This window comes from Colossoma macropomum, unplaced genomic scaffold, assembly GCF_904425465.1.
Source record: "Colossoma macropomum unplaced genomic scaffold, Colossoma_macropomum, whole genome shotgun sequence".
NCBI classification, from domain to species: Eukaryota; Metazoa; Chordata; class Actinopteri; order Characiformes; family Serrasalmidae; genus Colossoma; species Colossoma macropomum.
In genome coordinates, this window is record NW_023494803.1 from 22382742 (window position 1) to 22409496 (window position 26755).

General features: G+C 38.3%; 1 protein-coding gene across 3 annotated transcripts; it reads right to left on the reverse strand.

Annotated features, from left to right (window-relative positions):
* Positions 1-396: 396 nt before the first annotated feature.
* colec11 (collectin sub-family member 11) lies at positions 397-9749 on the reverse strand. Of its 3 annotated transcripts, none has more exons than XM_036593672.1 (7): positions 9582-9748; positions 7145-7298; positions 6677-6748; positions 4375-4446; positions 4229-4282; positions 3022-3117; positions 397-1270 (listed from the first exon to the last, which is right to left on the reverse strand). In XM_036593672.1, the coding sequence occupies exons 2-7, from the start codon at positions 7272-7274 to the stop codon at positions 861-863; spliced, it is 834 nt and encodes a 277-aa protein (XP_036449565.1). In that variant the 5' UTR covers positions 7275-7298; positions 9582-9748; the 3' UTR covers positions 397-860. The 3 variants fall into 3 exon arrangements, with proteins under 3 accessions (XP_036449565.1, XP_036449566.1, XP_036449564.1); XM_036593673.1 differs by having other exon boundaries at positions 861-1270; positions 7145-7275; positions 9584-9749; XM_036593671.1 differs by having other exon boundaries at positions 861-1270; positions 7145-7287; positions 9584-9749.
* Positions 9750-26755: the final 17006 nt, after the last annotated feature.

The following is a 26755-nucleotide window of genomic DNA, read 5'->3' on the forward strand; positions in this document are numbered from 1 at the left end:
TCTAAACTCATCTTTCAACTTTAAAGACTTTAGGAAAACTGGCACACAAGTACGATACGCTGTTTGTCCTTCTTAAATTAACAAATCTTTTCCAGAAAGTCTGCTAAATCAGTGTTTCTTGTCCCTGGTCCTGGAGGCCCACGGCTCCGCACTTTTCAGTGTTTTCCCTGCTCCCAACACACCTGATCCAGCTCATTAACAGCCCATTATGGAGTTAAAGTGGGTGTGTTAAAACAGGACATCATTAAAATGCGTTTGCTTATAGGCAGGCCTTGACGTTCCATGGCCGCTAGAGGGCAGCAGCGTACAACAAACTGCCTTTCAGAACTAGCAGGGGAAAGGCGTTGTAGTCTCCACGCAGTTTTTATTGGTGCTTTTGGTGATTAGTAACTCAAATGCTTGAAACTAGTACAAATTTATTTGTGACTTTACAAAAATACATCGTAGTACAAGACAAATCACAATACATAACATAAAATTCTAATTTTATCAGACATTTCTTAATGAATTGGAAGTCCCTAAAGACTAACTACACTATGTAAAACCAAGAAAAAAAACTGAATGCATAAAAGAGTGTACCATAACAATACAGTGACAGTGTACTATTAATAAAGAAGGTATAAGGTGGTAACAGTCATATGCAAAAGCTTGAACACCCTCAGTCAAATGACTTGTTCTACGTGGAAATATTTTCCATGAAAAGAAATGTCCTTACTTGTCGTTCTGTATGAAATGATTGCCCTGCATTGCCCATTAAATGTAGTCCTGTCAAAGTAATTACACACTTGCATTTTAAGGCTGCAAAAAAAGACCTTTTTGTCATTTGTGTCCCACTGTGAGAGCACCAAATCCGATGATGCTCAAATCCGGTCTTTGTCAAACTCACACACAAAGTACATGGTGAGAGAGCAGGCCACATCCACCCACTCGCCTGAAGACACCAGCTCCACACAGTCCTCATTCTCATAGGCGTTATTGGGCTCTCCTTCCCTCCACTTGCTGAAGGTGCTCATAGGCGAGCGCTCCACGTACACAAAGTGGCCCTCGCTCTCCAGGTCATTAATGCCGATGTACACTCTGCTAAGGCCGGCCTCTGTGATGTACCCGGCGATGGCCCTGTTGGCAGCAGCATCTTTGGGCATGGCCAGGTGCCCGCCCCTGCCCTGGCAGTACAGCTCAGCATCTCTGTACCGCTTCTCCTCCTTCACCAGCAGATACACCTTGCTGTCTGTCTCTTTGACGCCAGCGACAGCTGCGGGGGAGGGCAGTGCTGAAAAGTGAGCACTTGTATTTCTGTAATCACAATGCAGCACCCAGCGTACACAATAGTGCATTGTAGAAGTGAACAAAAAAAGAGGTATTGGTTGACTAACTGCTTTTGTCAGTTTGCAAAATGCTGTTTGTGTAGGAAAAAGCCATCGTATGTGATCATCTGAATGAAAATATTTGTAATTGGAGATAACAGGCTTGTGTTTGTGTATCTTCCCTCTGTACCAGGGTGTCAAATTGCATTCCTGGAGGGCTACATCGCTGCATGTTTTTCCAGCATACCTGATTCAATAAAGTGCCAGATGAACGGCCAATGAGCTACTGGAAAGTAGAGAAAAACTAGAATTGGGTAAGAATGGGATTTAACCCCTAATATATATGCACTGGCCACTTAGATAACCCTTACTGTGTAGCTCCACTTTGCTGGTATGCAATTAGAGACTGTAAGTCATCTGCTGATTTACAATTTGTGTTAGGCCTGTTTCACACATACTACCACTACATGGTGTGAGCACCATAGAACATCTTGCTTTTCATTTTGGCACTCATATTAACAGAGCATTCCCACAGTGTTATGGCATGGCATTTAGAAAATAGGCACCAAGCCTATTTTTTTCTTCCTGTTCCACATAGCAAATTACAGTGAAATAAACTATCACCAATGATAACAACCTCAGAAAACCAAATATAAAGCTTCAAAAGATGCAAATTCTACAATTTATGACTGTTACCAAACAAAATACTGGCTGGACATTTTGTGCTGCATACACATTTCCCTGTAGGCCTTCCAGGGTTGAAACAATTGCCCAATCACTACTCCAGAAATCTGCCAGGGGTAAACAAATGTACTGTGCTCTTTTACAAATTATATTTTTATCAAACAAAGTAACTGATTTGACTGTCCATTTGGAAGATGTCTGTAGAACTTGTGTCCTGTATTGTTCTGCAGTGCAAACACTTTGTGTGAATGGTCAACACGTGTAAGCTATAGCATACATGCTGTTGCATCGCTCATGTCACACAGAAGTAGTATGTGTGAAACAGGCCTTAGCCGTGCTATAGTCCTTCATGAATCACGAGCTCTTGGATGAATATTTTTGGATAGTGGACCACTCTCAACCCACCAGTGACACTAAAACACGCAACACCACTGTGCCTGATACACTACCAGCAGCACGCCACAGGAACAGGAACATGCCACCACCGTGTTAGTGTCAGTAATGTGTGAGAATGGTCCACTAACTAAATATATGGACAGTGGTCCTGTGCTCAAACCAGTGACCAATGATGACTGGAGGTGAGCGTGGCTGACAGATGCATGACAACAAAAGAGCTACAGTCTGTGATTGTGTTGGACCTATAAGGTAAGCAGGACCTGATAGAGTGACCAGTGAGTGTAGGTAGAGTTCGGTGTTTGTAATAAAGTAGATGATAAGCGTATGTCATCGTCCTTATCAAAATATTTGTAATTGAAGATAACCTTGTGTTTGTGTATCTTCCCTCTGTACCAATGTGTTTAACTGCATTCCTGGAGGGCTACATCATTGCATGTTTTTCCAGCATACCTGATTCAATGAAGCACTTGATAATTCTCATAACACGCTTGATGACTGGTGAACTGATTGGTTGAATCAGTTGTATTAAAGCAAGGAAAACACTAGGATCAGGGTTTGACAGGGTTTGCTTTATATGGGATGAGAGAAGGGGTTGTGGGTGTAAAGCTTTGTGCTGTGGTGCATTTCAACAACATACCATTTTTAATGAACTTCAGCTCATTGGTTAACTGTGCCACATGATTGTCCATTTCACCGATCATCTTCCTTAAGGGTGCACACTCACAAGGGAGCCCTGAGGAGACAAGCAGAATGTCAAATGCCAATGTTTAGTAAAATATATAATTTCACTTTCCTCCCTAAATGGTGCTAAAAGTGCTAAAACGGCTCACACTTGTGGGGAAATCTTTTGAGTGAGTGACATACAAACCAAGCTCATGAGCTGCATCACATCTGAAAGCATGACTTGAGATTACAGGCCAAATTACCTACTGTTTTTCACCAAACTCAACTGGTTTGATCATTTTAGCCCAATCGGGATAAAGGTCTCCAACCAGATTTCACGTCACATTGAAAGGTTTGACCCTTTACTCTCTCCATTAGTACTTCATTTCCATCCTCTCACATACAGTGGGAGAGCATTAGCAGGAGGAGAGAGAAAATAAAGCATGACCGAAACATTCAGGATTGAAAACCATTTTACTGCTGTCCTATGTGAGTTTTATCACTAAGGAGGTGTGTAAAATCATATTGCAGCCATCCCCCTGATAACCTAACCCAGTCTGAATAAGAGTAATGAATAATTTCTCACCACTTACAATACTTTAGGAACTTATGGCAGGTATTGACTATTGTCATATGTTTAGGTTATATTTGCCATGAAAGAGCTTTTATTACATTTCTCATGAAACATTTATGACACATTCTTGGCAAATGTGAAAGAACAACAATGACAAAACATTTGCATATGATAATGACATCGCCTAGCATGACAGCTTTTTATATATTAGATATTATTAACGTCACAATGTTATGTCTTTAAACACAATCTGTCATGAGAAACGATCACATCTGTCATGACATGTATGACACATTCCTTTAGTTGCCATAAAAGAACTGTTAGGAGATCTATCATAAGATATATGTTGCGATATAGAGGGCAATTAGGGAATAATTAGCATGTGTCATAGGCTGTCATGACATCATTTATCTGATAGTTATTAGTAACATACCACTGATACGTTACAGGATGAAATCTGTTCATGACAGCATATGACATTTGCCATGACATGTTTATGTCATGGTTATGTCAGTGTTATGTTGCAAGGTCAAAGTAAAGTGTTACCAATTAAATTCTATAAAATGTTTTTTTTTAAAAAAACACATTCCTTGTTTAAAGCCCTTACCTGGCTCTCCATCTGAGCCTTTTGGTCCTGGATCTCCCATATCACCTTTTAAACCTGTTAAAAGGTCAAGTGCAGTTGTGAAAACTTTCAAAACACAGAAGACTAATTACTGTCTGAATTGCACTTTCTTCGGTAGCCTACTTTACCCTTTAATCCAGGCGGACCCATTTTTCCATAACGTCCCATGATACCTTTTTGTCCTTTGAGTCCAGGAGGACCTAAAGGATTAAAACATTGCTTGTAATTTCATCATTAAAGTACAAATCAAAGCGTAAAAACTTCTATGAAGGTCAAGGGTTACTGTAATGCAGAACTAAATTCAAGGAAAAGGGCAGGCTTCTCTCTCTGTGTTCCCCTAGTAAAGCATCACTTAATCCTCATTACAGCTGCAGTAAACACTTGTCATCATTACTGCATTCTGGCCAGTGTAGCTAGATGACCTTTGAACTAAAAAACATTCTGCAGGTCTGCACTCCCTAAGTGTGATGAAACCCAGCAGAAACTTGTGGTCATGTGGTCTATCAGTAGAATTCCACTGACACTTGTGTCTGGGTTTGTATCCATTCTACTGGCTCTAGACAGACTATGCTTTTGTTGTCTGTTCTAATTTTTTGTTTTTTAACCATTTGAAAATGTCAGTTGCCCTTTACATTGTGTGAACATTTGCCTCTACAGTCCCCAGTTCTATTAACCAGGTAAGTGTGAGGAACTTACAGTACTAGGTAATTATTGTGGTGATCACACTGACACAGTTTAACTGAATTACAATGAACTGCCCGACAGGTTCTACATGGATCACTCTATCAAATTGTTCAGAGTCAGATTTCAAAACACATTTCGGACTTTAGACTAAAATCCTTTCGCTTTGAATGGCCCTATGCCTTAATTATGTGTACTTAATTAAAATAAATGATCGGATATTCCATTTTGTCACTGCCAAAATAATCACAACACTACCGAAACTTTATCAAATGTTTCAGTAGTGACAATTTTAGCTAATTTAGTGCATAACTAAAATCTTTTTTTTTTACTTCAAAACAATGGGATCTCACCATGTGGTCATGAGGGACAGGAATGCAGTCTCTCTTCTTGCTCTAAAATGCAGGGGTGTGGCTAAAATAAGCATCTGACTGTGGACTTTATGTTTCAGTAGTGACATGAAAACGTGGAACAGTGTTTTTTAATAAAGTTTTTTAATTAAAAAATTTAGCTCATAATCTAATTCTTTCAACGTTAAAGAAATTTTAAAAAGTCTTTAAAAACACAATAAAAAATACAAAAAAGAATTACGTATTATTTTCACAAGTTTAGAAGTAGAGATTTGGGACAGCTACCTCCTAATAGAAAGTACCTTGTAAATGATATATACCTTATTACTATCTCAATTAATGCCTTAGGTTTAAATTGAGCATAACAATTGTGTAAACAAGGTCTAAATACCTATTTTTTATAGTGTTTATAGTGTTTTATAGTTTGTTTTAACTGTAGGACCGCAGTTTGAGTTAATTTGGTAGAATGGTCCATATTTTAATAAGTGTAAGGTAAACTAAACTGCTGTGTAGTTTTTTAGGGTACATGAACATACGTACCAAAAGAGTCTGACTAAATTAAACCAAAATTACAGGTTCTAGCTACTAAGCTGATAAAGAACATAGTAAAATACCTCATAAATTTTCAAAGTAGCCAAGTGCTAAGTGCAAATATTCTCACACTAAATTTCATGTCACATGTTTAAGCAGGAAAGTAAATCAGATAATCTCAAAGTACCAGGTAGCTATGTGACATATAATGACAGCACAAAACACAAATACACTTCTCTAAAGTAAATGGTAAGGATTTAGTAAAACCACAATAAGAATCATTACTTTCTTTTACAGTCCAGATTCAGGGTTGTTTGTAGATAATTAAGAGATACAACCTATATAAGACTTATTGTACAATCCATGTATTATCCATGTAGAATATTTTTAGTTCAAACAACTATCCTGTACTATTTACCCACAATAATTACACTGTACTGTGGAGTTTGTACCACATACTTACCCAAAAATATCTAGAACCTGTTGGGCATTTTAGTGTGATTAAGTTAGACTGTCTTGAAATTTACCATCATGTTAACCAAAATAATTACCTAGTACTTTGAAATTTGAACCTCACACTTACCTGGGTAATATCTAGAACTTAAGGACTATAAAAGAAAGTTACCCATTTTATGATCAATAGAGAAAAGACCAATAGGAATGGTTTAAAATTAAACCTAGATACATTAAATATCTTTAAAAATTAACTGTCATGATGAAATGATAACATCTCTCATGACATGTTTATGACACATTCTTCTAGTTGCCATAAAGTGGCTGATATGTCTGTCATAAGATATCTGCAAATGATCAATTAGGAAAACATAGCGTGTGACATACACTTTCAGGATTTTTTCGCTAACAGTACCTGTATCTCCAGGTGGTCCCACTCTCCCAGGTCTGCCAGGTGCCCCCTTTTCTCCCTTTTCTCCTGCTTCTCCTGTGAGAACACACATACTTTATTTTGAAGGCCACTGCAGTCACTCATCGGCTGCATTTCATAACATTACATTGTACCAAGCAGCCATCTGAGTGCGAACTCCAGTTCCCCTGCTATTTCACAGCTGTACCAGATGGAAGTACACATTTACATTTAGCTGATGCAGTGTTGTGGTCATTTACATTTAGCTGACGCTTTTTGCCCAAAGCGATTTATGATGGCCAGGGACAGTTTCCCCCCAGTAGAAACTTATGGAAGAGTGCATTGCTCAAGGGCTTAATGGTAGCATTTAGCCATCAGCTACAAGTGCACCCTTAACCTCTTCATAGTGAAGTTGTTGGACTACCACTACTCATGCTTCTCATGTTTGTCAATATGTTGTGTTGTGTGGGGTACCTTTGAGTCCTGGAACGAGGATTTGGACTGAGCAGGGCTCCTCTGCCATATGCTGACTATGAGCTGACCTCACCAGCAACAGAACCAACACAGTGACCACCACACACGACGCCATGTTCTCTCCAGTCATTCTGAAAACGCCACTTCAAATCAATGAACAAAAGTAATAATACTGCTATAAACAGTGAAAGCCACCTGCAAAGATCATTTCAGTTGAACAATGGATTGGCTTGCTGGACAATTGACAGACTTAACTGCAAAGCTAGCAATAATTCAAGTCTTTTTTATTTTCCCGTGTTTCTTCTCATTTCATTTTCAGTTCAGTGTGATATGAAAGCAGGTCACAGACAATTATTCCGAGCCAATGGTTTATGTATATTCTGTAGCATGAGTTATTTATACAAGGCAGCATGAATTCATATCAGCTGCGTCGACTGCACCACCAAGCAGGCAGAATAATGGATAGTGGCTGCACCAACAGTGGAAAAGCAAATAAGCTCAGCTGAAAGAGACAGTTGTGTTTTTGCCTTTAAAGTGCAAACAAGTGAACAGAGACTCACAAATAATGCCCACATCAAAACGACACAGAGTGAAAGAGAGAGAGACAGTATTTACCAGACAAATACATAAAGAACCACAACAGCTCATGCCAGGACTCATGTTTGACGGTCACGTTAGATCCCTCATTTACAGGCAGAGCGAGGTGTGACAAGAGGACACAGACTCAGGAAGACACAACAGACACCACAGACTTTACACTGAGGTCACAGTGTATTAGGTACACCTACCTTGTACCTAATAATAATAAATAATAACAATAATACATTTTATTTATATAGCACTCATACATTAATCTCTTCAATTGCAGGTTTAATATTCAGTTACTATTCCAGTTATGAATTTTCCAGTATCTACTATGAAACATGGTAGCATGGTAACACTTTACTTTGTTGGTCCCCTGTTTTTGATGAATAAATGCTCACCTTGTTTTTCACCCCTTAAACTGAAGGCATAAACCAAAATAAAGCATTACTATAAAGTGTTTTATAGTAAATACTGAAAAATTCATAATGGATTAATAACTGAATAATAAATCTGCAGTTCAAGTGGTTAAAAGTGCTTTACAGTGTAATGTAATGAAAAATATGGTAAGAAAAGAAACAAAATTTAATTAAAAAAATAACTGAGACATTAAAACAAATGTTAAAACATGCACAAAATAAAAGCAGTGATGAAAAATATAATAATAATAATAGTAATAATAGTAATAGTAATAATAATAATAGAAAAAGGTACATCAATTTTTTTTTAAGTAATTTAAAAGTGACATGCCAGTAAGAGTAAGGAAAGTAATAAATGCTAGCTAAAAGCTAAAATGAAGAAAATTGTTTATGCAGTATTTTTTTTTTTAATCAGTGATAGAAGAAGCCTGACAAATATTTAATTTTAATGTGGGAAATATAAAATAAAAGACTGATTCACCACTCAAGTTTTATATGTGGGGTATGGAGAAGGTTAGTACTAGATGATGTAAAGACATGATTTGGAACATAGTTTATCAGGCATCTAAAGATAAATCCAGGTGCTCTAGATTTAAAAATGAATACTAACATTTTACAGTCAATTCTTAAATAAAAAGGCAGCCACAGGAGTTCTGCCAAAACTGATCAAATACGATCTCGTTTTCCAGTACGTGTTAGTATTCTTGCATTTTGCACAAGTTATAGTTTTTTGGTTGCAGTTGGAGGAAGTCCTGTGAGCAATTTACTGCAATCGTCAAAAAGCAAAAGCATGAATCAGTTTAATGGAATCCCAGAGGTAGACTCTCACCTGTGCTATATTCCTTAGATAGTGATGTTATTAGTGGTTTAAAAGTTACATCAGGGTTGAGAAGCTCACCAACATTTCTAACATCTGCTTCTCTTTGTGTCATTACCACTTACGAGTATTTCTGCCTTGTCTTCATTAAGATTTACATTCAGTGGTCATTTTATCATGAACACTTACCGTACAGAGGGAACACTTACAAACACTTACTGTAGGTACACTATGTAGGTTTACAGTTACAGACTGTAGCTCATCATAGTGCACCATTTATCACCACCCTCTACCCATCCATCAATGGGACGACCGCTGACCAGATGGCCAGTTGCTGAAGATTTTAAACACTGTGTACTCTTACTGACAATTGTTGGTACACCTTATAGATGTACATTTAGAGACTACAGTTCGTTTCACAAAGCAAAAATTCTCTCAGTAAACTGGATAACTTAAGCACAAAGTGAGAACAGTCCAACAAGAATGACCCTAACTCCTCCTTTTGGATAGACTTGACTATATTATCTAAGAGATCTTGCTTTATGATTCCCCCCAATCTGTTTACTTAAACTAAACAGACAAGCCTCATAGCAGTTCACTGTATTGGAGAAATAGACTTACCTTGTGCAGTCAATTCTAATCTGGCTAATGTTGCAATGTCATCTTCGGATTGAAGCCGAAGTAGGGCTGACAGAAGCTCTCTCGCTGGTGGTCTGTCTGGCACAGCATGCCTCGTCTCTCACGGCTGTAGCGAAGAACAGGCCAGAGAGTGAGCGTGTGTACGTAAACACAGAGATAAGACTGGTTCTGCTTCACTCCTCTCTGATTAGAGCATGAGAAAGCAACGGGGTCATTGACAGTGCTCCTTAAAGCCGATAGCCCACAGTGCCAATTCAAAGATCAAAAACATTTTCTAATTCGTTCAAACAGAAATTTAGGACAGAATAAGAGGTAAAATGTGAGTTAGATTCTGCAGGTCAAAAGGTTTGGGACCTTTCAAGGTAATGTATGCATGTATGTATGTTTCCACTGTTACTTCTCCAAAGGTGGTTTAAAGGCCAGAAATGCTTTGGAGTGATCTAGGAATTTAAAACACATGGGGTATGACGTTATTCCCGAGGTGGTACTTTTGTTAGTTGTTCATTCAGGTTTACAGGTTTTTGAATACTAAAAGCAAGATCCTTCTAATATGGTAAGAGTTTACACAGACAACATGCTCATTTCTTAAAGGACTGATAGCTTATATATATAAATATCAATGTCAACTTATGATATTTGTGTGGTTTTATGTTTCAAAAACAGTTATAATTCTTTTTTATGTGACAATTTCCAGCCTCTCTTTATCCCTTAGAATTAAACAGGCTGTTTTCATTACTCAGCTTCTAAGACTGATATATGTAAACGACCACTGTTCTGATTGGGTGCCCTGAACACTCTCAGAAAAACTTGTCAATCGGAAGGTGGCCTGAAGTCATTGGGATGGTACTCAAGGAAACATCTTCAGTACCTTTAATTAGTAACTGTACTATTCTGTTGCAATTATTTTTTAAAGCTGCATTAACTCCATAGACACTGTCTTGAGTCCAGATTTATTTAACTTTTGTATTTAAAACAATTTAAATTATGAAAAGGTACATATATGTTCCTTTCCCCTGGGAACATGGATGCAGATGATGTTTAAAAGTCATTTATTGTTCACAATTGGGCCTTAAGACCATTATTGGACCTTAAAGAGTTTACATTTCTGCCTTCGTTCTGACAGCATTAAGGCTTATTCCAGACTGAAACACTCCTTATAACTTCAGTGTGAATGGGCTGTGCCACAATGCTGGAGGATGAATGGGCAGGTATAGGTAAACCTGTTGGCTTTTGTGACATCAAAAAACAATTAATTCAAAACAGGCTGTTTTTGCAGCTTACTTTTAATATATGGACTGTATGGACTTGATTGGTTCATTTAGAAACTAACTGTAAACAGAGTGAAACTACTTGGCTATGGAGGAAAACTATTTATATGTGACAGATCTCAGTGTTAAACGACAAAGCAATAAAGTAAGACTGTAAGTGATATTCACAGATAGTAGTGAACTAAAGCTCTAAAACAAGATGTAGTGTCTGCTTTCCTCCACAGGGTGACACTAAATATTTGAAGAAGGGGGTTTTATTTCTGCAGTTTACACAGGTCCATTAGGATTCTTTCACTGCGCTTTTCCCCATCTCGAATCACTCATATCCACAAACTGAAAGACACTCGTGGAGCACATGGGCTTAGGTGTCTTGCTCAGATCCATTAACTAGAACAGCATGGATCAGCTCGACTCATTCACACCTGCCACACACACTGGGCACAGGCCTGAAGGTCTAGGCACCTGCCTGCATCTCCAAAGCCGTTAGTGCAGGGTCTGGGGCTCTAGCCACTGTGCCGCTACCATCATCTTCCATCTGGAAAAATATAAAAAATGTCTAATGATGATGAACCAGCTGGGCAGTTCTCATGTAGCCTACAGCATTTCAGCACTGCACTGCATCATAATGCTGTCAGTGGAAACTGAAGCTGAGAAAAAAAATGGGCCAATAATTTTGCACACACATCAGCAGCAACGAATTAAGACCAAAATGTAATAGAACAAAAGCAATGGCAGGGTAATAATTGCATTAGGAAAGATTTGGCATTAACTCAATCATGGCAATTGAATCAAACACATAGCTCTGTCAGGAGTCCCGTTAAAGATGATATATGGAGTTAGGAATTACTGCAAGAAACAATATCTATTTTAAATGTACTAGAATGTATTCTACTATTTATATACATAGTACAGTACAGCAGGAAAAAGTATAATGCACCTGAGAAAATTAGATTTAAAAAAGCTGCTTATTTGGGCAGTAGACATTTATTTGCTCAGAAAAAAATATTAGAATGAATACAGATTACATTAATATAAGTAGTGATTTTATATTCGTCAGTGTTTTATTCCAAGCTTCTTTTCACAGCAGCCAGGTATTTACAGTTACCATCCAAAATAGTTGGGCTCAATCAATCCTTCATTAAATTAAATCAAGTCTTCTGGTGATGGCATCCTTATGTTATATGGTAGTTTTACAAAAATGCTTTGCTTAGGTGCCACTTGGATAGGTGTATGCAAAGCCAAAACAACCATTAGGTACAAAGTTTTTTGTGGTGTTGTGTCAGGAGGGAAAAAAGCAAAAAAAAACATATTTAACAGAAAACAACTATGTATAATTTCTTTTTTGTAACATTTAGTATTTAGTGTTTCCACTCTGTTTCCTCCCACAGTCGAAAGACATGCAGTCAGGCCAATTGGCATGCTAAATTGCCCCTAGGTGTGAATATGTGTGTGAATGTACATGTCTGTCTGTCTGCCCTGTGATGGACCTGGGGCGACCTGTCCTGGGTGTATCCTGCCTTCCACCCAATGACTGCTGGGATAGGCTCCAGCACCAGCGACCCAGAAGGATAAGTGGTTAAGAAAATGTGTGTGTGTGTGTGTGTGTTTTTCAGGAGACTTGCTTTCAGTTTTTCAAAGAAATATGCAGGAATATTTTTCAGTTTTTTATTTTTCAAGTTCAGTCTTTGTTGGTTGCATCTTCTGCTTCTCATAATACTCTCAAAGTAATCCCAAACACATTCAGTGATGTTGAGGTCTGGATTCATGGGGTAGTCAGTCCATTGTTCTGAGAACACCAGCAGCTTCTTGCTTTGATTTGCTAATTCTTACCTGTTTTGTATATTTCCTTTTCTCGGTAACAGATTATTTTCAGATCTGAAGCAAGAGTGGAGCTTGTTTTTTTCCTCACTCTCAAAGATGAAAGTGTTGCATACTGTTTATCTGATTGGTGGTCTACCATGTATTGAACAAATGTTATGAAACCCATTTTCTCTATATCAAAATGTATCATTTTTGAACTCTAATTATGGAAACTCCTGTTTTTCACTTATTTTCCTTTGATTTTTCCCCACCTTATTGCAAGTGGATTATTTTATATCTAATACCCTCAGAAATATCCTCTGAAACAATTAATAACTTGTATTTAATGACTGTTTTTACTGGAAATTGGACAGCAACTGTGTGTGTGGTGTGTATGCCAAATCTAATCCACATCTATAGAGGGATTTAACATTTACGATAGTCTATTTATGTGCATATCATGTCCGGCAAGTTGATTAGTGCAGTCTCACTCTTATTAGTCAGTTAGTTAAAACAAAGCAATTCTGTTTTCCACAAATGAGAGTTTAAATTGCTCCTGTGCATAAACTGTATATGAATAATAGACTGTTGATCATTTCTATTATTTGGTTACAGTTAGTGAAGCACAGAAGCCCCAGAGTTGCAAACGCATTTGTAAAAAGTCCATTGCACTTATGAATGAAGTTTTTAAAGTCAGCCTAATTACATCTGTAATTAATGTGCGAGGTATTATAAACTTATATATTTGGCAGAGCAGAGGTATTAAAGTGACTCATGAGGTTTGATCATTTGCACCCTGCATACCAAATATACTGATCCTATCTGAGTACGCAGTTCACAGACAGGCCACTTCCCCAGTGGCTCACGGCTGCTCCTTTGTGGTGAAGGAGCTTTGCGGTACAAATGACTGAAAATTAGGTGTTAAAAGACTTCATATGAAACACTGCCACATCAAAATAACTAAGCAAGGAACTGTTATAAACAGAAATTGCTTTTGATGTGTTGCTAATGAAACTATTGTTAAAAGCTGATAGTACAACAGGCTGTGATATGAAACTATATCTGAGTGTGCATTTTGTTCCCACAGAAGAAACATTTGTGATGGTACTAGTACTTTTTGTACGAGTGCAAAATAATACCGGCAAGACATTGTCGGGAGTCCCCAAGGTGCTGGAAAGTGTTTGCCGAGAATGTGTTCCTCCTACAGCAGGTTAACATCTCTTTTTCCCCCCATGCTCGTCTCAGATTGTGTTCACGAAGACCTGGAGAGGCAGAGAAGCAGAACCGGATGCACTCTATGGATCCAGAGCCCTTAGAGGACGAAACCTTGCCTACTGGAGCATGACAGCCACTGCGTTTCTCCTGACCCAGGGGCACCTTTACAGGAACGGTACACTGAGCCAGGTCAGGATCACTGGCTAATCAGGCAGTTCTGTCATCTTAAAGTCTATCCCAACAGCCATCTATTCTCATTAAATGCACAGGGTAAAGTAAAGGGTGGGGAGTTATAATTATGCTATGTGATTGACATGCTAAATTAAGGAAGCAGATTGGTTTTTAAATTGTGTTGAACAAAACATCTAAAATCCTAAAAGCTACTGAATGATTCAAACACCATTTCAGCAAACAATACACAACCACAAACTTTATTATTGTTTCTAAATGGTTTTGGCTTAGACAAACAGTTCAATGAAAAAGCTTTAATTGGTGTAGGACAGGTGTCTGAAACCCAAATTATCTGGCCCACTAGCCAGGTGGTCTTTTTCAAGGAGAGGATAGTTGAAAAAAATAGTTGAGAAAAAAGTGTCCATTTTTTTTCAAGTATGAATTCTAACTGCCTAACATATACACTCATTTAAGCACATCTTAGTCAATGTTCATTAGCAATTCTTGTCACCACAAACCACAACTACTTCTAATACTGCTACTACTACTGCTACTAATACTGCTGCTACTACTACTACTACTACTACCTACTACTATTACTACTACTACTACTAATAATAATAATAATAATAATAATACATAGTGTTTCTTAAATATTTTAGATTACTTATATGTGACAGGCCATATGAAGCTGTCTTGATCCCTAGTGTAGAACCTTTACATTACATGGACTGTAAATAAATAAATAATAATATTACAATAACTAAATTATCATAGTTGGTACACTGAAAGGTTCTTTAGGGAATCAAAAGTGGTCCTATGGTGTCACTCCAGAGAACCCGTTTTGTACCTTTATTTTTAAGAGTGTAATCTTAGGTCTGAAGAAAACATGAAGAAAACTAAACAGCCCATATGTGAATGTGTTCATGGTTGTGACATCACAACCACAATCAAAGAACATAAAGCTCTTATTTCAAAAAAAGACTCTTTAAGGAAAAATTAAGATTTCCATGACATGGGCCCTTTAAGGTTTTATTTACCACATAAGCTAAACTTGGCTCTGGTCCTGTGACTATCAGTTCACAAAACAGAATGCAACACCTAGATCTAAGCTTATTATGTTCCAAAAATGAGTCCACATTGAGTTCCAACTGTGATTATTTTGCTTTTCAGCTGCCCACCAGTTAATAGCCTCGTTCTGCAGGGCCCCTAGAGACATTTCACTGGCAGAATGGAGATCAGTCTGGACGTTTGTGATTAACACAAATAAAATATTTTTCCCCTTTACTCTGTTATCAGGTTAATTAGGACTTAGGTCTCTCTGAATGTGAACCGCTATGACTCTGTGTTGAGCTGCTAGTGAGCAATGAGGGGTGCAAGGGGAGGGATGAGAAGCCCCTGCAGTGAAAACAATTCACAGCTCTCCAGTTATACAGCTGTGCCAAGAATCCAAACAAGTTGTTTAATCCTATAGACATAAAGCTGAAAGAACTCTAAGGCAGTTTACTGTTTTACTTTTAAAGCCTGGATTACACAGGAGTAAACTTCTTTCCACCAGTTTATAGACTGTGAATAATGTTATAGTGGATTGCACAATATTTAGCTCCAAGCTAATCATCCACTCTATCCATTAGAACCTCTCACCATTAGGCTTCTTCTAGCTCGGCTCTCAGCGGTGCCACACAATGGCTCTGATTCAGTGGGTTTATAGATTTTCACCACCTGCAGGTAATACGTGCACAATTAGTTACAGGTGCACCTACCATTTAGTTAAATGCATTGCAGAAAGGAAGACATCACACTATTGACAGTTTAGCATAATTTTCTGCTTGATTTTAACATGATCATGACACAAAATTATGATATAATGGACACTGAGTGAATATATTCAATTAAAAGCACTTCAAAAATGATGTATTTAATAAGAAGCGATCTAACATGCCCAACATTAATTTGTTGCTTTAGATAATTATTTAGCTATTCGTTTAGTTACTTAGAACAGGTATGTTTCAGAGTGAAAAATGGTATCTGAAACAGGCCTGTATGAGAGTGTGTTTTGTTTGTTTGTATTCAGAGCTGTATATGGACATGATTACGCACTGGCTGGATTTTCATATGGTTCAGACAGGCTGAAAAGGTCCGCAGAATATCAATGAAGCACGGGTCCTGCAAACTCACGGTGTACTGTAGCACCAGTAATGCGTGCCATTAGCCACTGCATGTTCACACACAATATTTTTCTTTGAGGAAAAAATCAAATAAGAAAAGGAAGCTTTCATCTGAGCAGGCTCGAGTAATGTATCATCTCCAGAACCAAACCCTGTTTTGAGGCCATGGAAAAAGCAATGCGAGAAGTCCTGCTGCACAGGCAGCATTCCTCAGTTGGAACTTGTTTTGCACATTAGTAAACCCTTCTCAAAGAGGGGTCTTACATCTTCTTCCCTTATCCAGAATCTGATGAATAAAGGCAAATTACTTTTCCGGGTACACAAGACACCTGTGTCAGAGAACATAAGATATTAGTAACTAGTGAGCCAGAGAGGACTCTGAGGTGATACATCTCCATCAGTTGTGAATAGAGCTTCAAAACAAACCTGTCCCACAATGACCCACCACATAAACATATAATGAAAGAATGGATTCTTTTAGGGGATCAAGACAGACACAGTGAGAGAGAGAGAGAGAGAGAGAGAGGCAGTAACCCAAAACAGATGGAGGAGATGACTCTCATTCTCTCCTAATGACTCCAACAGCACTGCCAACTCCAGAACAGCAAAAACAATTATCATGTCCTCCTAAGACATCACTCATGTGGATGATCAATCACCACTGCTGGGGCTGCTGTTCCAAAACCAACAGAATGAAACCCCACCTTTCTCCTATTGATATGAACCCAGAAAACGAACCCCTAGGAATATGAAGGTTCTCCATCAATTTATTACACTTTCAATGATTAAAGGTTCCTAAATGATTCCTGGCTTAGAGTACTGCACAAAAGTCTGAGACCACCCTTCATTTATTTAACTTCCAGTCAAAACACCCATTAACAGAGCTGGTCCTGACCTCTCTGGAGCCCTAAGAAAAATTCTGCAATTGGGCCCTCCTGCCTGACCTGTGAGCCATGTAAACCATTTGCAACTGCCACACAGTCACACCTGACACCTCAGTGCTCCTATTAGAATCCTCCCTCCTTTAAAAAGGTTTGCTCCATCTGTCGGTCTAAGAATAAGTCGACCTATACAGAACAGAATGAGGTATGAACAAGCAATATTTATTGAATAGAATATTTTCTCTAGAATCTTGAGGAAAAGTGAATATTAACATAAATATTGACAAACTTAAGTATTGCACCTGAACAATTATAGAACTGGCTCCCCCAGATTTTCTTTTACACATTTTCAAATATTGTATACTGTGTATAGTCTGGCTAGACAGAATACTTGATGCTTATTATTTATTGAGAGATGCGTCCATATTGCCCAGTATGTCCAATTAATCAACAATTGAATTCAATATTTAATCAATAGTCAGTCTCAATCCATCACTTTCTATTTTGCATTAGTCCAGAGTTGTAACTCAACCTTGACTGAGAGAAAAGATAATCATTGTCTTGTTTTAAAATGATGTGCACCTATGAGGAGTGTGTCATTGCGCCCATATATTGTCTGGACTGGACTGGATTCCACAGAGGTTGCCGCTGCTCATTTCGTATGAGCCCATGTTTGCACGTGACGTGGTTATCTTTTCTGAGCTGCAGTCTGTAAATACCTTTGCCTGTCGGCGTTCATCAAATGTAATAAATAGTTGTATTTAACTCTCACAGACTAGAGAGAGATGCATTGCCTAGCTACTTTTATCTGTTACACGTTACTCTTATTTGCTGACATCAAACTTGGAGAGAAGAGAACATTTAAAGTATCAGTTTAACTGATTGCTGTTCCTTTAATTCAGTGTTTTTTTTCTTTTTTTTCTTTTTCATGATCAGATGGGTAGTTCCTTTTACTAAAGTTGTAAAAAAAAAAAAGCAGCTTTGATATGAGAAGGAGGCAGGGCCCTTGCATAACATCACTGAATGTGTTTGGGGTTACTTAGGTCATAAGAAACAGACAGTGCAACCAACTTCTAAGACTGAACTTTGGATGTGTGAAAATATCCCTGCAGTCTCCCAAAAGAATGAAAGCTGTAAAGACAGAGGGTGGACACACTAAATACTGAACATTTTGATATTATATTTAGTATTTAGTTGTTGAATCTGTGTAATTTTCTGTTAAATATCTGTTTTCTGCTTTTTTCCTGAAAAATAAGTTGTGCTTGGTGGCCATTTTGTCTGGAAATTAAATACATGAAGGGTGATATGTGACTTTTGCACAGTATTGTACAATTGATATTCCTGGTATTCGTAACAGAACTTTTATGGGAGGTTCTTTAGACTTTAAAAAGGTTCATCACACTCATACATCTCATTTCCAAAAAAAAAACAAAAATGAAAAGATTCTTAAGGGAACCTAAAGTGGTTCTTCCATGACCTCGCTCCAAAGAACCCTTTTTGGCACCTTTATTTTTAACAGTGTACATAGTGAGTGAATACTACAGAGCATTAATATTAGCTCTCTTGTCCTCTCTCTCTGCACACGACTAGATTAGCAAAGGCCCAGCAGGGTGCTATCAACTCCCAAACTCCATCATTAGATTTCACATCTAAAACGTCCTGCCTTTCAGAAGTGACAGTTTTAGCACGGAGGGATTGGATCTGAGTGACTGACCCAATATCAGCAGCTCCCAACAGCCTTGCCTAACTCACGTGTCGAAGCACAGACCATGTGCTCAACTAACATCTAAAATGTAAAACTAAAAGCTTGTGCCCAAACATTTATGGAAAATAAATGCACTGCAGAAACACATAATGGCACTTTGTAAGTGGTATATAGAGTACACACAGGGCTTGGTTACCAATTCCATTACAGAAATGCATGGACTCAGCTAGAAGTAATGTGGTTTAGATACCTGGAAAGTTTTGTTTCGTTCAAGTTGCTCTGCCGTTCAGCAGGGACAAAGTGACTCTCATGGAACCCGTATAACCCATATAGAGACACTTTAGTTATGTAGGTCACTGCCCTTAGGCTGGCTTTTACAATCAGACCAAGACAAACTATAACATTCAGAGCAGTAAGGAAACATATTGTATTAACTAAAGATAATGGCAGTGAGCTCACCTGTAATCATGCTGCTTCCTATGCATTGTATTTGAAAATACAGCTATTACCATGTTGGCAATTCCTTCCATCTGTAGCTTTATTACCTATGTTCTCTAAATTAATTTGGATTGTGGGTATAGTCGTCTTATGCAAATTTATGGATCTAGCTCTTTTTCAAAAAAAGTGGCAGCACTGTAAGCTAGCATAGAACGGAGGGAATAAGTGAGTGTCATTTTCAACCATAACAGCAGAAACAATTGACATGAAATTCTCTAACTTAATATACAGTATTTAACATAAAGTGGGAGATTAGTGAGGTACAAAAACTGATGTAGTGAAGTTCTGTCTTCATTAATTTTTAAAAATGTCTATTGCTATTGCTATTCATCTAGCTAATAATGCTGGACAAAGATATTACAAGCTTGTCTACTGTAGTGACATCGTTTGGTGCTACAGATACATACAATTATGTGTCATCTGCCTAATGATGAAAACTGATGCCATGCTTCTTAATAATCTGACCCAGTGGCAATATATACAAAGAAAATAAAAGTGGATAAAATACAGAGCCTTGTGGTACACTACAGAGAATATCATGCCTATCTTAGATGTGTTCACCTATACTTACAATATACTGTCTTCCAGGTAACTATGTAGAGAACCAGTTTAATGTGGTTAAAAAAAGACCAACCAAGTTTTTAAGCCAAGAAGTATTCTCTATATTTTTAAATGCAGCAGTTAAATCCAGAAGCATAAGTACAGAGACATCACCTGCATCAGCATTAATTCTCAGATCATTCACTACTTTCACTAATGCTGTTTCAGTGCTGTGATTTGCTCTGAAGCCAGACTGGAATTTTTCATGGATATTGTGCTCATTTAAGAGATGTTTAAGCTGTAAAAAGACTATATTTTAAGTTATTTTACTCAAAAATGGGAGGTTAGAGATTCGTCTGCAGTTGCTAAAAACGGAGGAATTAAGGTTATGTTTCTTCAATAATGGTCTTACAACTGCTGTTTTAAGTGGAAAAGTCTGGAAAAGTGCCTGTTTCCAAAGAACAATTCACAATGTCCAATACACTTAGACAAAGGCTGCCAATTACTTCTTTAAAAAATACTGTTGGAATAGGAACTAACACACAGGTGAAGGAATTTAGCTGCATGACAATTTTTCAAAGTTCTGTCTCATTAACCTTTTAAACTATCCGTAGCGTTCTGTTGTTGAATAGAGTCTACTGTTTCTACTTTTAAAGTTATAAAATGCGAACAAATATTAATGATTTTTATATTTAAAAATAATGCAAAATCATTTTGGTGCTGAAGCCTCAGTGATATAATCATTGGTTAATTTAGGATAAAGTAACACATTGTCCTCAGATATGACACTCACCATTATCTGCAACTAAACTCTCCTCTCTCTTTTATTTCTCCTGTATCTCACATCTTTTCATCTGGTGCTATGTTTCATCGCGAATTTTAGAGGAATCACGATCAAGTCTACTGAGCCATTAAAAAGCACCATTTGAGCAATAAACTCTTTTTGTGGGGTGTGTTGATGTAATATTTAATCCATGTAGAAATTATGTGCATCAAGTAAGTTCAATGTATCACTTCACTCAGTTCATAAGAATTTCGGGGCATGACAGCAAGACTTTTAGTGTTTCTGCTACACGACATGCAGCTTTAATTCGAGCTTCTCCAGCCAGACGCATTGCCTGGGTCCATATGATATGCGCTCTCTCTCCTTCTGCCCAGCTCTCAGAAACAGAATAGAAAGAGACAGAGGGAGGTGAATGAGCTCAGGCCGTGCTGAATGGCCTCTGGGGCTGTGGGATTCTTCTCTGAAGCTGGAGACCTGCGGGGTGGTCAAGGAGGACAATCGGCTCCACACAGTAGACAGAGCGCTGGGATCGGGGCACGGTGCGGAGCGAGGACACAACTCAGACTGGCATGGAATGTGAATGCTGGGACAGAAATGTCGCTTTGCATCATAATGAGGAGCACAGTGAGCAAGAACTCCCAAAATGATTTTCAAAGAACTGAATTTTTTTCCATAGTTGTAGATCATTTGGTCTAAATGAGAAAGACGTCTTTTTAAAGGCAGCCATTTGCTCAGAAATTGTCACACTTTTGAAGTAGAATGGAAAGTTGGACATAAAAGGAATACTAATGCTACACAAGTCATGCATTTCTGTCATTGTACACTGAGACTACTGAACAGGATACTTTCCAGCACAAAATAAGTAGTGGGTGATGTCTCTTTTATATATGTATATTTGTGTAATCTTGTGTTCTAAAGAAACTATACGGTGTATCACAAAAATACACATTCAGCCATAACATTAAAACTACCTCCTTGTATCTACACTCATTGTCCATTTTATCAGCTCCACTCACCATATAGATGCACTTTATAGTTCTACAATTACAGCCTGTAGTCCATCTGTTGCTTTGCATGCTTTGTTTTCCCCCTTCACCCTGTTCTTCAGTGATCATGACCCCCATAGGACCACCACAGAGCAGGTATTATTTAAGTGGTGGATCATTCTCAGCAGTGCAGTGACACCGTCGTGGTGGAGGCGTGTTAGTGTGCGCTGGAACGAGTAGATCAGATACAGCAGTGCTGTTGTAGTTTTTAAACACCTCAGTGTAACTACTGGACTGAGAATAGTCCACCAACCAAAAAGTTCCAGCCAACACCATTCTGTGGGCAGCGTCCTGTGACCACTGATGAAGGACTAGAGGATGACTAACACAAACTATGCAGCAACAGATGAGCTATGGTCTCTGACTTTACATCTACAAGGTGGACTGACAAAGTAGTGTCTAATAGAGTGGACAGTGAGTGGACACCACTGCTGTGTCTGATCCACTCATACCAGCACAACACACACTAACACACCACCACGTCAGTGGCACTGCAGTGCTGAAAATGTTCCGCCACTCAAATATTACCTGCTCTGTGGTGGTCATGTGGGGGTCCTGACCATTGAAACAGGGTGAAAGAGGGCTAACAAAGTATGCAGAGCAACAGAAGGTCTATAATCTGTAGATGATGAACTACAAAGTGTACCTATATGGTACGTGGAGCTAATAAAATGGACAATGAGTGTAGAAACAAGAAGGAGGTTTTAATGTTATGGCTGATTGGTGTATAATATCACAACACTTTAAGATATTTTCATGCTACACAGTACACATTGTATTTTTCTTTTGGTTTGATACACTGGATTATAAAAATGCTATCAAAAGTTATTGAGTATAATGATTTTTCTGCAACATTCTAGATACTGTGGATCACTAGATCCAATTAAACAGAACCAATCATGCGCTACCCAGGATTTGAACTCACAACCTCATGATGATAGAGCAGAAGGGGAGAGGGCAAATGTACTCAATTACATGTACATGACTATTTTCACACTTCTACTCTAGTACATTTGTAAGGAAAGTGATTCAGCCATTCACATTTAGTTCCTAATAGCTTTTTGGAGTTAGTTGCACTTTGTCACACCTCTGATTTTGGGGTGTAAGCTTTTTCTTTTAGACCAAGAGTGCATTAAAAAGTTAAGAATAGAGCCTAACAAACTTCATTTCTGCTGCTGATAGATGCTGGGTGGTTGCCCTGCAAGTCTAAGAGTGATTAAATAACTTTGTACTTCTACTCAAGCTGTTTTTTTTAAGAAAGGCACTTTTACTGGAGTCAGTATTCTACCAAAGTAACAGTAGTTTTACTTGAGCATAAATTTGTCTACTCTACCCACCTCTGCAATAGAGCTAAATCTTAAATGCCATGTCAAAGTGTTGTAGAAGTACTTACAATACTCGCAACATGCGAAAAACACAGTCATATGCAAAAGTTTGGGTAACCCTGGTCAAATAACATGTTTTGTTGATTTTCTAAGTGAAAAATATTTAAAACATCCTCTACAGAGAACACACTTCTGCATATTTTTAATGCACAGTTGTTGATTATATGCAGAATTTAGTATTAGGAAAAAAATAAAGCATAAAACATGGCCTATGCAAAAGTTATAGCATATTTTATGTTTTATGTTTTATTTTTTCCACTATATTGTGGCGGCTGCCTCTTGCTGTACTCAGGAGAAGCTTAAGGAGAGGGCATGGTGTGCAGAGTCACACTGCGCACCTCCCCCCCCTCCATACTGTAATTTTTTTACAGTAATTAATAACACTTTTTACAGCAGACGTTGTCAGATATGTTGTCTTTTTTGTCAGTTATTGACTGCAAATCATACAGTTATTTTTATACAATGAATACTGTCTGTGGTGCAATTCATCATGATTACAATATCATGCAATACTGTGTTATTATATCCCCACTTTCAGCAGCCTCATCAAACCTGAAGAGAATCTATCAGTATCAAAGCCAGGAACCATGCTACCATTCTGTGAGCGTTAGCTAATCCCTTGTAATATAATTCCATTCTCTGAACAATGTTAGAGCCAGGAGCATCTCAGAATCACTGATCACTCATATAATTTAGTTAAGGCTCTCTTGTACCGCAGAGTTGTGTTGACTCTGCCAAGAGTACTTTCAGTCAGAAGAGGATTAGACCATGATGGATCAGACTTTTATTGACAGCTTATTTTCCAAACTCAGAGGCCTCCATGGAGGTAGATGTAACATATTACTCTCTGGAAATCAGCATCAGCTCTTTTATGTGTGCATATGAAAACTAGTGCATGCAAAAGCAAGTCGAATAGACTAAATATATAAATATGCTTAAGAAGACTGGGCAGCATCTCGGTTGCATGTTCTGGTGAAATGTAGGCCAAACTCTTATGATTGTTTTTTAGGTTGGCAGACTCTTTTGCCATTATTAGTTTTTTTATATGATATGCATACACATTACTATGTACAAGTCAGAGACTACCCTTCTATTTAATTTCCAGTCAAAAGTCATTAAGTACAAGCTTTTCATTTAGCACTGTCAGGAAAAGGGCAGAAAACATATATTTAACAGAAATGTAGATGCATGAATAACTTAAAATAAGTGGAAGGATGGACAGAAGCACTTGTGTATTTTTTGAGATCTGAACCGACAGTGAAGCTTGTTTTTCCTCTCTCTCTCAGAGATGAAAGCTTACTGTTTATAGTGACAAGTTAGGTGGTCTATTTCCCATGTCTTTTGATCATTTTTTGAACTCCAGTTTTTCACTCATGTTCCTTTGCCACCCACCTTCCTCTCCTGAATATCTAATGAATAACCTGCTACATAGCCATTTTAACAAGAAATTAAATGAATGAAGAGTGATTTCTGACAGTACTGTACATAAAAGTAATGATAATGTCAATCTAACATTAAGCATCGCACAGATACTCATGTGCTTTGATTCACCCTGTATATTAAACATTACATGCATTCAATCTATAAACACTACATCTGATTAACCAGGCATACCTTAATAAAGTGACTTACACGAACTGTTCAGTCAACCTGAATAACTGGAAAATAGTGCGCTTCCTCAGACTTCTCTTTGACATTCATCTCATTTGCATCGCTGCATGGTTCATAGAGTTTTATTTACACTGCCAAGTCAGCCATGTCAGCATGTGGTCTTTGGTCAACAGCCACTTCAGACAAAGTGACCTCAGCCTCTTCAGAAAAGGCTCTGTGCAGTCAAAGTATGCTGAACGTCACACCCCATACTTCTGAGAGGAATACGTGACTGAAACTCTTACATTTATCGCTGATGGCTTGAGGGCCAAACGGTAATAACCTACATCCAAATCATAGAAACTGCATGAATAAATATTTCCTCTTAAGCAAGGTATCATGGAGAGCACCTCTAATCCTCTCCTGAGTCTTGCTCGCTCTTAAATCAGGCCCATTTCATTCATCTGCATCAGGAACACATTCACGCACGGGTGCTCTAACACTGCCTGCCTGCTTGATTAAGTCCTCAGGAAAGTGCTCGGGTCAGACAGCTAAAGGCCTTTTAAAACGGTCACGGAGCTTAGACCTCCTCCTCAACATCCAATTTGTACATTTCAGATATCCTAATGAGTATTACTGTAGGGTCCCATTACATCTGCAGTCAGAACGATTCCCTGTCTAGCTGCCTCATTCACTACTTCAGAGCAAAACTGCCCTCAGTGAGCGGAAAAAGCCTTTGAAATTCATTGTCCCGGCAGGAACGGGAGAGCAGATTGTTTGGTATTTAGCGGTTATTAGGGCCTGTCCACCACGCTGACACAACTGCCTCAATTAAGACAAACTGAACGAACTTAATTGTATATTATGCAGAGGACATATTCCTCATGCTTCAGTGCCCATTAATGCCTGCAGAATTAATTAATTGGTATAGGGTGTTTTACTGAGTAAACTAACTCACAGAGCCGGTGGGGATTTATGGGCCAGTGTAGCTGGACCACTGGGACATGCTTCAGCTCTAGTTGGACAAAGGCGGCCTCACCTTCAGCTTACTTTCGAAGTCCTATTAAGTGACTCGTTTAGACAGTGCAGACTAACCACAGACAACTTCAATATTAACATGGCTTACATTACATCCTATACACTGAGGCAGCGTCTAGACTATTTTAAATCAATATAGGAGCTACTCTGCAGGAAACGTGAAATTTGACAACTGAGGTCATGCGCTGCAATGCTTATGTGGTTTTCAGTTGGTCTAATCTATCTAATGTGCTTCACACAGGCAAAAAACAAACCAGCCCAACATGAGGCAGGACAGATTAATGTATATTAATACAAAGTCATTTTCTTAAGCTCACAAAACAACTTATCTTTATTATCTTTCCTGCCAAACAAACTAATAGCAATGAATCACTGAACTGTTAATGTTCATTCAGCTGAGCCTTAAATTAGACATTTTAATTTAGAGTTATTTGCTTCGTGACCCTGCCACTGCCTTATATAGAGCCACTATTCTTTTTTCTGTTGACAAACCTCATTGCTTTATGCATGGAATTTCTTTGGACCCTGTAGGTGTTCTCATGATTGCAGGTTGTGTGATGATTTCAATCTTTTGAGTATGCCATTACAGCCACAGTAGTTTGGCAAACAAATTACACTGGGGAAGATTTATAGCCTATAGCATTATGGTGAAGGGGGGGTGCATAAGTGACTATGATGTACAGTATTGTGAATGGAAGGAGGCTGAATCAGACTGCTTAGTTGTGTGCTGACCTGCAAGGCGCTCTCGGGAGAGAACTATTCACTCAGCCCAGATGGTGAGCTTCATTTGCATTCTGCGCCACTTTTGGAGTCTGTGGCAGTAGGCAGTTAACACAACGGCATCTAACACATCGTCCAAGCAGACACACCTTTAACCACAAACTAAACCACAAGCCCATAGCTGGAAACTGGGTGAGTAATATGACTGTGTGAGGTTTTTGCCATGGTAGAGCACCAATGTTCCTTTTAAAGAGATATGGGTTCTCCATGTCTGTGCACCAGAGTAATTGAACATCATGTTTAATATGCATCGAGTCCACATGCACATGGAGATAACTGTCAACG